Genomic DNA, 14,392 nt, shown 5'->3' on the forward strand with positions numbered 1-14,392 from the left:
GCCATATCCTCATATTTCTATATCATGAGTCACTTAACATTTATCTTGACATTCACTCCCTTTTAAAAAACTTAATTTATTATAAAAGTACTGTAAATGGAAAGCCAGCATCACCTGCCATAAATATAACTGTAAAAATAAACACAACAGGATCCTTGCACTCTGGCAGTCTCTACTCGATGGAGGAACATCTAAAGACTGTGGTCTCTAGCCTTCTCTAGAGGCTTCCCTACATTATCAACTGAAATCATTGTACCTGTGCACTTTTGAAACACTGAGCTGGAGAGATAGAAGTGAATGAGGAAGTGAGAGCATTCAGTCATTCAATCTGGCAGACATTTCATGAAGGTCTACTGGATGCCTGGTGATGTATTTCCTTGGAAAAGATAATGAACAAACCCAGAGATGGCCTTGATATCATTAGGTGATGGAGGCAGATACTAATGGTTCACGGGAGTAGATGTACAAAGCAACTGTAGTAAGAGTACAAAGAAGTGAATCAAGGGCATCCAAACCAGTCCAGTCCTCAAAGTCGGGAGGGAGTAGTGAATACAAGAGACATTTTGGAGGTAAAATGAGAGGAACCTGAGAACTGAACCTATCAGTGGCTGGATGGAGGGCACGGGAAGGCAAGTAGACCATGATTTGGGGAGAGTGGGGACGTGGCCCTGCTCCCATGAAATAGGACCTTGATCAAGAATCGCAGGTTGAAGGAAATGACAGCTTGCTTTGGATGCACTGGGTTAGGGGATGGACTGTTAAGTAATAATGTCATGAGAACTTAGAGGAGAAGTACAGGTTTGTGGCCCTGTTCAACTTCTTAAATGCTAAGCCCCAGTTCTTTCATCTGTGAAATGGGGCTGATGGCACCATCTGCCTGGTGTGTCTGGAGTATAAAAATTTTGTTTTGAATGTTTATTGTATGCCGACATTGTTCTGAGGGCTTTGATGAGAAAAAAATAACATTTATTGAGATTGAGTATTAATTATGTGTCAGGCACACTGCTAAGCACTATGCATTATCTTATTCAGTCCTCACAGTAATCCCATAAGGCAGGTGGATTTTTTTTAAGCCTCATTTTCCAGATAAGGAAACCAAGGCTTAGGGAGGTGAGGAAGTTTGCCCACTGACACCCAGCCATAAGTAGCAGAGACAAGATTTGAACCCAGGTCTCTCGGGAGTCCAGAGTCTGTACCATTAACTGCTCCACTGTATTAGGACCTTCCAAGAAAATGCGAATATGTGCATGACATGGGTGCATCCAGGTAGTGTAGGCAGACAGAAAGCCATACTTCAAGATGAGGAAGAAGTGGGAGCTGAGCATGAATGTGGACTGTTCTTTCGAGGAGTATGGTGCTGAAACGAAGAAGAAAATCTTGGAACGTGAAGGTTCCTTCGGGGTTCCTGTTCAGGGTAAAGAGGAACACATCAGCCTCACAAAATATTGGGAGCAAGAAGGCAGATATATTGTCTATGTAACATAGTCTTTGCATATCTCAGGGAAGGCAGAGACTACGATGGGTGACCAGGGAGGGGTTGTGGACTGACTCTCAAAGAGTGAGGATCGCCCTGCTATTCAGAGGTGGGAAAGGAAATCTGCAGGCAGAGGAAACAACGGGAACAGAAGAACACAGAGCTTCAGATTTGTACAAGGAATTGCACGTGGCTGTATGAATGCCGGGCATCTTTGCTCCTCAGCAGGAAGCAAGGAATCCCAGGAGGTTAGACCCAAAGAAGGCTTTGAGACCAATGTCACGGAGTGTTTGGATCGCCATGTTAACGGGCTCTGATGTCATCCTATGGGTGATGGAGCGCCATTTTACCCCAGGGGACACACAGCATGTTTATAAAGACACTTGTGGGGTTTGTAGAAAGGAACCTGTAGAGAAGGGAAGACCAAGACAGAGGGACACAGGAGAAAATGTTGCTGACAGCACAAGTAAAAATAGGAAGGCTTGGAAAACAAGAAGTAGAATTCTTTCTTTGCCATGAGAAAAGGATGAGGAGGAGTAAAAGTGATAGCGCCCACCCAGTAGACTGGGTGGACCCAGGAGGCTGGATTTACGATGGCGACAGGGGAAAACAATAGCTAATATGAATTGGGCACAGTGCTGCATGCTTTATACCTCGTGTTACATAACCCGTACAGCCATCCCATAAGGGAGGTCATAGTATTGGGCCCGTTCACAGATCTGGGGACTGAGGTTTCAGCTTAATACACTGAAGGTCAAATAGCCCACAACGGGCAGTGCCAGGATTTACACCTCCTGAAGTAGAGTGTGAGTCATCAGTAGTCCTACCCGAGAAAGGCACGAGATGGGCCATAAAGAGAAAGGAGTGGAGAAAAGAAAATACCAGGAATAGGCACCACCGAGTGATGCAAAAAGAAGTCAGGTGGAGGTAAAACACTGAAGCCTGGCAGATGTGGTAGGTACCGCTTTAGGCCTGGAAAACCTGAACAATGGATATTTTTCTAAACCCACAGATTGAAGTAAAATAAAAAACTGAATCTCAGTAAGCATTTCAATGATTAGGAGTTCAATCGCTTGTAGGTGTCATATATCCTGGGAGAATGACAACTGAAATTACTTTTGACAGAAAGAAAACTGTGAATTCTAATAGAAATAAAAGAATCTCGGGCCTGCACGAGGCCTGAAGAAGTCACAGTAATTTATCCCTGGCCTCAGGCAGAATTACCATAAACCATCTGAGATAGATACATTTTTTTTCCTGTTAAATGACTTTCAGAAATGGAAGGTTTTCCATAATTTTCCCTAGTAACTCATTGTTGTGTTTAATAATTTCACTGTCAAGAAGCTATTGCTCACACATGATTCTATCGTTGCGAATCCATTTCCACATCCATCTCATCAGGGGGTGGTGCATAGCTGCTTCTGTCCACTGCAACATAAATTCAACCACGATGACATAGGACTTCAGGCTTCCATTCTCTAAACTAAACGCAGTCTCTCTGGCTTTTCAATTTGGTTGTTCTGCTTTAGTAAAACTATCTTTAATTCTCGATGCCTCTTTCTTGTCATGAAACAGCCAGGCTGAATGAGGTAAGAATACGGCTGTGTGCACACAAGATGAAGACCCATTTCTGTATTTCACAATGAAGAGTGTGGATGAAAGAGAAATACTTATGTTGGGGGGATGAGCTATACCTACATAGAATGTGTGCAACTTGGCACTCAAGACAGAATACTAAAAAATACCCCATGTTCTCATACCAAAATATGCATCCATGCTAAGTTTACTGGCATTTAAGAATGGCACGTCCTACAGTAATGGAAGAGGTGAAAAGACATACGTGTTTCAAATATCACTGAACCAGAAGTCCTACTGCAAAAACTAAATTTCAACCGTTTCCAACCCAGAAGATTCCTGGAAAAAGAATCGTTGATACCTGGAAGTTAACAGGTGCAACGTAATAGGCATACATCTAACGCCTAAGTAAGGCTCTCAGCTAAGTTCAGTTGTGAATAAAGTAATCTCGATTGTTCGTACTACTTTAGTAAGGTGTTTCTAGCACAATCTTGCATATATAATTAATTGCAATAGCAATGTTTTCTTCGATCCAATTCAAGTGAATGCTACTAAGGCAAATGAAGCATCATAAAACCAACTCCTAAAATCCTTGTCAATATTATTTATTGTGGTAAGTATAATGTTTCCTTTTGACATACATAATCTGAGGTCTCGTTACTATAAAAGCTGGCTCAGCCAGAAATCTACAAAGCACAAATGTCTATGTGTTAGCACTTTGATAATTCTTCAAACAATGACTACTAATGGTCAATAATGACCTTGAGAATCTCTTAAGAAAATGGGCAGAACAGAATAAGGAGTGTGAAAGATTCATTAGGGGCAGAGTTTTCAGGAAAGGATAAAAGTGGGGCTTAAACTGAAGATGAAGAACTGGAAGGTTCCAAATCAAGAAAAAAGGTGCAAGGCATTCCTGGTAGAAGGAATCACATGAACAAAAAACGTCGAGGTGTGTAAGAGGACAGTGGGTTGAGGTCTGTCACAGTGAGATGAACATTTGGAATTAACCAAAATACCCATTCCCTCTCAGACTGTGACACTACATGGTATTTCACTGCTGTCAACATTTTATGCCTTTCCAACAAAAATTATGCCAGAAGTCTGTTTTTCTCCATTTACAACTTTAAAGCCTTGTCAGTGGAATTAATGTCATTGCTAGTCTTCAAACCTGCTCAGTAAGTTAATCATAAAGTTAAGGGGCAAGTTTTAATAAAGGGGATAATCTCCTTTAACAAAACCAGTCTATCCACAGAGACTACAAACACTCCACCACACACATGTTATGTGTGGCCTCTCAAAAATATTAATGTTAAAATTTATCCTAAATTCATGCACACATTATTTGGGCATGATTCTTAATTTAATTCTTCACAAAAACCTTTGAATGTGAGGGAAAACTGAGAAAATGCCAAGAATTAAAAAAAAAGTTAAATACAGATGCATCTAATTAACTTAGTTGATTACACACTATTTATTATATGGACTAACAATGACTTATCCCGTATGCATACATAATTCAACTAATGTGAAGTTCAGCAGAAAATAGCACAAGAGTTCTTTAAAAAAACTGACGTTGAATAATACTGTGGATTTGTTATTACCTGGAGATAAACTGCATGTGATACCGCGTACCTTGATTAAAAACAAATTCAAATAGTTTTTGGTTGGCTTACTTCTCTATCAAGTCCAGCTGCCACGGTGATAATATCACCAGTCTCATTGTTGATTGTAAACATGTTGGGCGAAGGGGTGCTTGGAGCCTGGGACAGGATTCTGTACCTCAACATCCCGTTTAGGGCGTTTGGATCATCAGCATCAATAGCAGTGACTGTCATCACGTATGTCCCTAGACACAGTATACATGGAAAATGAATGGTCACCCTTCACTTCGGTCTCCTAAATAGATATACCTCAAAGGTATATTTGCCTTTTTGATCAATCTTCATTTTACTTCTTCAAAACAAACATTTAATCATTTAGACTTGATTAAAAATGCTACCCATAAGAACAGTACTCACTTTAAAAAATATAAAACACGGTTTAAATTCTTGAAAGGAAAACTATTAAAAATGTATACATTTATAAAGGTTCATTTTTTCCATAACTTAGAAGACAAGTTCACTCTACGACTCAAAGAAAGGATCACTTCAGACCTTTATTCATATAAAGTGCAAACAATAATACAGAATGCAACGTATTTTATGACCACTGATACCTTTTCCTATGTCATATTTTCTTCTGCTATACAGTAACATCAGAAATGACACACTGAGCATGATTCTCCTCAATGCCTAAGTCACTTTCTGAAAGTAAGCTGTGTGCACAACGAGGCACACTCCATTTACTCAGGTCATAAGGAATCATTCCATGCGTTACTGTTTTGGTACATTGAATAGGGGTTTGGCATTGTGGTTCGTTATTTCCTAGGAGATTACAAGAGCACTGTAACAAACTCAGGGACTTCAACTTTATTAGATATTTTGGAAAGGAAATCTACAAAGCATCAGAACCAAATAAGTTCAAACTAGCTACACAAATTGTGTAATTTAGAAGCAGAGAGCAAAGTAGTTACTATTTAGGAAGGTCTGTTCTATGGGAAATTTAGAAGAACGGGAGTAAAAAATTTTCCATCTCTAACTTACCTTCTTCACGAGTGCTCTAAGCCCAGTTCTGCTTTAGAACCTCTCCATGGTATAGTTTTGCCCCAGAATTCACAGTCTTGACCACATTATTCAAATCTCGTTTCAGAGTTTGCTCCTCTAAGCAAGACACTCTTATTATGTGCCATCTCTACACCCTTATTATTTTTTTAAAAAAAAACTTCATTGCATATTTCCTTGCTTCCTTTTATTCTTCTCCCCTAGAATGTAAGCTCCAGTAGGGTCGGAGCTGTTACCCACAGGGCTGGAACAGTGCCCAGCACACAGCACAGACCCTACAAACATTTGTTGAATGAACAAATGAATGGTTAAAAAAAAAATATGTTCCCAGATGTTGAGCCAAAATACTGATTATAATGCAGTTTAACTCAAGATTCTTACAGAACAACCACAAGAAATATATGCATGAAGCGTCTCTACTTCTCATGAAGATTGAGTCTTTTATTTGTTGGGGGGGCTTTAATGGAAATTCATGATGAAATGCATAATAAATATATCTTTAATGGTTTACTTTTGACAATTTTTGTGAAGCAGTACTTTTTAATAGTTAGAAATAACAGAGGAAAAAAATAAATGATTAAACCAAAAAAAATTTTCCCCATGTTAAAAAAACTTTATCTCTAGAATATGTGGACAAGACTTGTGTTTTAGTAAGGATACGTTTAATATTCTTTGATTTTATAGTATTTTAAAATACCAAAGAAAGCTACTCCAGAATGTGCCTCAGAAGGAGCCACAGATGGTTGAACTTCCCGCACAGTCCTGTCCTCCCCTGTGGCTCCCCTCACCCCCACCTCTTCTTCCTTTCTGAGGATATAGACAAGTGCATTTGGATTGAGAAAAAAATGCCAGTTAAAGCATATTCAGTTATAGGCATAAATTGGGCATATGCATGAGAGCTACTGGTATAAATTGATATAGATGACAAGGATAATACGTAGCACAATTTTAAATATTGAGGCTTTTTTTAATACAAAATCAAAATAATAATAATAATAATAATAATAATAATAATATAGCTAATGAAGTCCCTCTAAACACCAAATCATCTCAGGAAGGTTGGAGAAACCCTCTCTCCTTTTCCCATCTCTCTCTGAACGGATTTTCATGTCCACTAGTTTTCCAAACTAAACTGGCCCCCCCTAGGCTTGCTCTTCTGAAGTCTACAGTGTTTTCAGTACAAGAATCGAAAATCTTAGTCAAACACCACTTCACAATGGTGAGAAGCTTTGGCAATCGCTGCTTCTAGGCTAGGACACTTTCCATGACACTAAGCTGAAAAGCGCAGGCTGCAGAAGACATTCGGGTCATGCACAAGTAAATAACCAGTGTGTCAACAGGGCAGTGATCACAGCTGCCTCCAGCCCCCTTTCCGCTTTTGGCTTTACCTCACTGCCTGGTCCCAGGAATACAAACTACCTTTCAGACTCTCTGACTGTGTTTCACGTGCTGCTCCGACTAATATGATAAAATCTGTACTTTATGAATGGAAAGCCAATGGTATTCCGGTGCTCACTTTTTCCTGCCCTGACTTTATGAACCACAGCCAAATGAAAGGAACCCATAGATCCTATACTATAGAACCAAAAATACTGTAGTGTGTACTTTTTCAAAGGTGGGAAGTGTTTTCTCTCTTCAGTGGGTTTTTTCCTAAGTTACCTTCTTTTTTCCCTAAAATCATTTTGCATGAAAGAAAGTAACACTAAAAAGGCTCACATGATTTCTCCTTTTGCTTATACCCCAGTGCTGTATTACACTGCATTTCCTGAATCTCTGAGTTATGATTTTCAAACTTACCGGGCTTGGACCCCTCAGGAACTGTCCCATTCCAAACCTGGTGTAAGAACTCTGGTCTGTTATCGTTCATATCAATAACATTGATGACAATGTCAATGGGGTTCTCCACTTGGTTCCCGTTAATATCCACTGCGTGTGCCCTCAACTGCAAAAGTAATTAGAAGACAAAACTATTTAACAGGTTTATGTCTCCAGTGAGAAGACAAAACAGACAATGACTGCACTACCAAAATAGCAAGGATGAACCAAGAAAGTGAAAAAAAGCTACTCTCCCCGTCAAAATTTAAGTTAGCCAAACTTCATATGATTAGGATAGATATAGTAGTAAAAAGCCAGCAAATGCTGTCTGCTAGGCATTGTGCTCAGAGTTGTATGGATTTTAACTCATTTATTCCACATATGAAAGAGTAAGGCAGAAATGATAACTACTTGAAGGTGAAGAAATTGAGCTTCAGAAAAAGCCAGTTCTGTCCAGTTCCCAAATCCTTTTGCTAAATCCGTACATATGAGTCCGGGTAATTACCAATGTACTGGCACAGAGTAGTTGTAAAGATTAAGAGAATAGAACAGAATTTAGAAAGAATTTGGTGCGCGTATGGAATTTTGACACTGGGTGTTTTTGTTTGTTTGTTTGTTTTAATTGTTAAATCACTCATAAACATTAAAAGTGCCTGCGTATTATATAAGACTGTTGTTCCTCTCCCAAGCCCGAGTTCTCAGTTTTACAGGTATTCTAAATATTTCATTTCTTTTTCTCTTTAAATAAATAGAGTCACTTGGCTACTTTTGGCAGAATATCCTCAAAATCTTTTAATCCAGCACATAGAGATCCATTGCATTCTTTGCAATAGCTGTGTAGTGCTCCATTGAATTGTTTCTTTTTAACTGGAATGTTTCTGTGATTTTCCTGGTGATGTTGCCTGTTGGTTTCTGTTGGGCAGGCTTCAAGTTAAAGACACATCAACATATCCCCCTTTTCTTCATTTAGAAGTTATTTAATGCATGAAGCAATGCAAATTTTATTATTGCCTTTCAACACCAATAAAAATAATCCTTTTTTCCTTCACTTAATATATTACATTAATAGAGTCTTAATACTGAAACATTCTTGCAATTCTATAATTGAGTCTATTTTTTTTTTTATGAGTATCTCTTAATTATGTGGTGGCAGTAAGAATCTGCAGAGGAAGAATTTGCCCCAAAACTGACCTGAAAATATTTATTTCCTGGTCTTAACCACAGGAGTTCAAATAATGAGAATTCATTCAGGAATAATTATTTAGAAGTTTTGTATTGATATTATTTATATTCATAAATTTGAGACTAGTCTAATTAGAGACTGGTCTATTGTGTGCTATCTTTATCAAGTTTCTGTATTAATGAGATTTTGTTTTTATGGAAGGTTTGAAAGTTTGACTCCTTTCTTAAACCTTTAGAACAATATAAAAAGCGTCAGCATTATATGTTCCTTAAGGATTTTATTTATTTATTTTTTCTTTAAGGATTTTAAAAGAACTGGTTGATGAAACAATCAAGGCCTTTGGAAGAAGGGAGTGTTGAGTAATATTCAAGGCAGAAAACACTGTTGTTTAATTTTTTTAAATGTTTGCACCCAATGTGGGGCTCAAACTTATGACCCCGAGATCAAGAGTTGGATGCTCTATCACCTGGACCAGCCAGGTGCCCACCCTCCGCTTTGTGAGTAAACTTCATTTGACTTATTTTTTTATGCTCTGCATCCAACATGGTGCTTGAGCTCATAACCCTGAGATCAAGAGTTGCACGCTCCACTGACTGAGCCAGACAGGTGCCCCTTGAAAACATTTTAAATTTCTCATACACTTATTCACATGTTTAGATCAGGGGGAGTCCTGCTCTACTACATACCAATATTTTAATAATTTTCAAAACTTCAATCATTTAAAAAGTTTTTACAAGTGCAGGGGCACCTGGGTGGCTCAGTCAGTTAAGCATCCAACTTCAGCTCAGGTCATGATCTCACTGTTTGTGGGTTCGAGCCTTGCGATGGGCTCTGTGCTGACAGCTCAGAGCCTGGAGCCTGCTTCGGATTCTGTGCCTCCCTCTCTCTCTGCCCCTCCCCTACTCCCGCTCTGTCTCTCTCTCTCAAAAATAAACATTAAAAAAATTTAAAAAGTTTTTAGTGCAAAAATTCAACACATATGTTACTATGCAAAGTAAGAATCTAGAAACAAACACATACATATGTGGAATAAAAAGTTTTGAAAGACTAAGTGTAGATGATAAATTCCTGGGAATACTAATTCAATACATGGGACGATTGACTATAAAGGAAAAACAAAGTGGTTCTATATATACCTCTCTCCTTTTAGTAAAATAAACCCGACAGAGGTTAAAAATATAGAGGCTAAATACATACATACATACATACATACATACAAAAGAGAAAATTGGGTAGATTAACATCTTGGGGTAGAGAAGGTTTTTAACAATCATCTCTAAAACCAGATTGTATGATAAAATTGAAAAACACAATTTTGCAATGCAAGAACTATGAACAATAGTAGGGTAAAAATTATTAACAAAGCTTAAAAACAAACAACAAAAGGGGAAAATATGTGACAAATTAAATATTAATATCCCTTACTGTTAAGAGGTTCCTAACAGTAAAAAAAAAAAAAAAGAAAAAAAAAGGTAAACAATCCAAAAGAAATTTCAACACAGGAGTAGGGAATTCACTACGATTAGATATTCAACTTAGCCAACTTAAAGCATTAAGATCTTTTTTTTTCAAATAATATTGAATAAATAAATGCCTAGAATTGATAATGGTATGGAGAAAGTATATCTCCTATGTAATGGGTAGGTACTACAACATAATACGACCATTCTAGAGAACAATTTCACAATATTTATCAGAATAATTCCAATTTCAGGAATTTATTCCAAAGATATAATGGGAAAATGTACAGAAAAGTGTTCATTGCCACATTATTTGTAGTTACAAAATAGAATAAAATAAACCAAATTACCTAAATATCTACCAATAGGCAATTAGTTAAAATTACATTACATTCATTCAACAAAGTAATATAAAGCAATCAAAAATGATGACATAAATAGATAATTATTTATTGACATGGAAAGATGCTAAATCTTAGGATTGCTGAGTGACAAAAGCGGGTTTCTGAGAATGATGCCAATTTCAACGAAATACATTTATGAATCTATGCAAAGAAAAAATCTTGCAGCATATCACCAAAGTGTTAAAAAAAAAAGAAAAAGGTTGGTTCCACGTACTGAGATTACAAATCATTTTTATTTTCTTATTAATACTGCATTATTTTAAAAGTTTTTATAATGTGCATATATTGTCTAAAAATGATAATTTCATTAAAAGTTTTAGTTATTCATGCAGAAATTGGAGAAGTAATAAAGACCAACTTAGTTTTCTATATTAAAGTCATGAAAAAATATTTGAAATCTTGTTCTAGGAAATGTGCAAGCATGGCTAAAAAAAAAAAAGAAATGAAAAATGCCTTGTGGAATTTATATTAATATTAGGCAATTCTTGAGTTTCAAAATACTCACTACAATTAATATTTAAAATGATTAAAAATCAGTTTCAAATATATACATATACGATATTTAAAAATATGACCATATAATTGTATACAAAAAGTTGTGATAACCCAGTAAGAAAATGAATAAAACAGAAAAATAAAGAACATAAAAACAAACATAAGACATATAATAAGATAGGGGCACCTGGGTGGCTCAGTTGGTTAAGCGTTCAACTCTTGGTAACAGCTCGGGTCATGATCTCATAGTTCATGAGATCAAGCCCCACATCAGACTCCTTGCTGACAGCGTGGAGCCTGCTTGGGATTCTCTCTCTCTCTGCCCCTCCTCCACTTGCACACACTCTCTCTTTCCCTCTCTCTCAAAAATAAATAAATAAATACTTAAAAAAAGTACAGTCTATACATTTATTTATTTATTTATTTATTTAAAAAAATTTTTTTTAACATTTATTTATTTTTGAGACAGAGAGAAACAGAGCATGAACGGGGGAGGGGCAGAGAGAGAGGGAGACACAGAATTGGAAGCAGGCTCCAGGCTCTGGGCCATCAGCCCAGAGCCTGACACGGGGCTCGAACTCACGGACCGCGAGATCGTGACCTGAGCCGAAATCGGACGCTCAACCGACTGAGCCACCCAGGCGCCCCCAGTCTATACATTTAATGGAATATTATGCAGTAATTAAAAGTGATCTCCATATAATTTACACGCAACAATTTTGACTTCCTTCACATGAATTTGTTCTTGTAAGTCCTTAGCCACACTGACTTGTAAAGGGTAATGATATTTTACGCCATTTTACTTTCTTCTTTGCACTGTTCTTTACCATGGTACACATCAAGTCTATAAAACAATAATTATTACAACAAATTGAAAAGGCTACAAAGCACATTTCTGGTATGCGAACTCTCAGCACCAAAGCATGAAGACCAATAGAAGAGGCAAATGTTACAGTCTACACAGTCAGAAGAGTATTAGTACAACAGATCATCAGCTGGCTGATATCTTACATGAAACCGGGCTATCAGCTCACGGTCCAGAGGCTTGGTTACTGACAGCTGGCCTGAGATGGGGTTGATAATGAAGATACCAGTCGGAGGCTGGTCAGCTCCTGGCCCCGTCACGCTATACCGTAGTGAAAGGTTTTTATCTCTATCGGACCTGATCTGAGGATCAAGAAGACAATCATATTAAATGAGAGACTAAATGAGCTCATTATCAGAGACAGGGCCTGTCATACCTTATGCCCTTTTTCAGTTACAAATTTACAGCATCTCTTCCCAGAAAACCAGTCCTGTTTCTCTCATCCTTGCTTCTTGGTGACAGGCTTCAAAAAGAGATGTCACCTATCACCAGGAAGACTGAGGGCAACATTCACATCTAAAAGAACACTCGCTTAGGAACAGTGCAAGAAGTCCAAATTAAGGAGTGTCAGTGTTTGAACTGAATCATATTCTATCCAGGGAGCTTGTAGGTTAGAATAGTTAACACAGGAACAGGCGTCCAATTTAATTAAAGTAAAACTTGTTTACTTTTTTGTATCAGTTAGGAGAAGAAAGAACTGTGTTAGGCCACAGTATGAAACAGCCTTATGTGAGAACTCTGATATGGTTGAGTTTAGGAGTCAGATTTCTGCACTTGTATTATAGTGACATTATTCACTGCAACCAAAGCTTTCCAAGTCATTTTAAGGTGGTACCTATTACTCAAAATTCTTTGTTAAATACCAAAACATACAAGAAAGGATTTTAAAATGCGTTTTTGTACTCTCAAAAATTATACCCACTATAGGCCCACTGCTTTCTCCTCCAAATATAACAGTTCTCAGGAAAAACAAGTTTATAGGTGAGCAGTCACAGGAACAGGCTATATAGAAAGGGAGTATGACGAATAGCACAGACAAGGGTCAACTGGCAATACCTTGGCAGGTGATAATAACAGATCTTTATGTATTAGGTAAATATACTTAACCCAATAGCAGAATCCAGTTTATTAATGTTCTTGTGAAGACAAAATTCTCTCTCAACTCATTGTCCATTAAAGTAGAAAAATAAAAAAAAACACCTTTATTTGGGGGCTATGTTGTTCATTGTTAAATCAAATTATAATGTGCATTAAAATAAAATATGCAATACAAATAAATGACTTATTAAAAGTACAACTTTCAGTAAGTAGGTATAGGAACGCTAAACTAATCACACACAAATGTACATTCTAATAAATCGATATACAATAACTCTGTCCTTTTCCTTTTGCAATAAATAGTGGGTTGCTAATTTTACTAAACATGTATGAATATCTGTGATTTCTTTTTCTCTACATCTGATGGTACGCATTTAGAGTAATCGGAAAAAAAATTACTTCTCAGATTTATAAAAGCCTATGTTTTTGCACAGCCCCAGGGATTCTGTTAATGGTATCAGAGGTCATTTTCTTTTTTCTTTAAAGAACTCTCAAATGCACTCAGTGCTGGCATTTTTAGCAATGATTGTCCCTTTATTTCTTCTTTGGCTCAAAAGCTATCTATAGAGGGCAAAGATCATCATGGAGAGCATGGCTTTCAGACACGGAAGCGAAGATGTGTATGTGTTGTGAGAAAGGGTATGGTACGGGTGTGGATACATGTTGGAGTTAGGGCTTATGTATTCACACATTCAACAAACTCCATCGTCTGTGGTGTATGGGACCCACAGAGAGCTAGCTCTAACCATAAGTAATCTGAGGCAATTAAAAAAAAGAGGCTTTCTGCAACACTATAGACATTTCATCTACACACAAACATACAGTTTTAATACATGTTGTTAACTCTATCTTGTGATAAAACAGACAAAAACATTTCTAACGTATACTTGACCCATGCCATGGAGACAATTAAAATTGTGCCAGCCTACCCTGACAAGCTCTTGAGGAAAAGGTCCTCTGGAATTTTCTGGCAAGTTGATTGGAGGGATAACCCAGTCTCTCTTCTGCCTTTGTAGGTGGCCATTGTGCTTAGTCGCTTGTCTTGGGAATACTATTTCTTCAATTTCTTGTGATTCCTTTCCATTAAAATACAACAAGACATTGCTGAGTACTAGGAAAAACATTTTCTGAAAGGACAGCAATATCAATGGATACCTGACAGTGAAGGGTTCACTGTCAGGAACAAGAAAATATGCCTGGAGGCCCTCTCCTCATCCCTCTATTAAAATAATAGAAAACACCATAAAATTTAGGGGCTACCATGACGATTGAAGAATTGAATTCCAAACAATTTATTATGTAGCACAGCTGTGTAAACTATTTGCAGTTTCTATAAACCATCTTAGATAGGAGTTAATATTGA

The 14,392-nt window shown here is 37.4% G+C and overlaps 1 protein-coding gene across 1 annotated transcript in view; it reads right to left on the reverse strand.

Annotated features, from left to right (window-relative positions):
- CDH2 (cadherin 2) overlaps positions 1-14,392 on the reverse strand; it is a 214,852-nt gene that overhangs the window by 46,886 nt on the left and 153,574 nt on the right. Inside the window, exons 4-7 of the mRNA XM_019465485.2 lie at positions 13,959-14,105; positions 12,078-12,233; positions 7,507-7,651; positions 4,723-4,895 (exon numbers count right to left, since the gene is read on the reverse strand). Coding sequence (XP_019321030.1) covers positions 4,723-4,895; positions 7,507-7,651; positions 12,078-12,233; positions 13,959-14,105 — 621 coding nt within the window. The remainder of the gene's footprint in view (positions 1-4,722; positions 4,896-7,506; positions 7,652-12,077; positions 12,234-13,958; positions 14,106-14,392) is intronic.

The sequence above is a fragment of the Panthera pardus genome, unplaced genomic scaffold (genome assembly GCF_024362965.1).
Source record: "Panthera pardus isolate Hobbes unplaced genomic scaffold, ASM2436296v1 HiC_scaffold_15, whole genome shotgun sequence".
NCBI classification, from domain to species: Eukaryota; Metazoa; Chordata; class Mammalia; order Carnivora; family Felidae; genus Panthera; species Panthera pardus.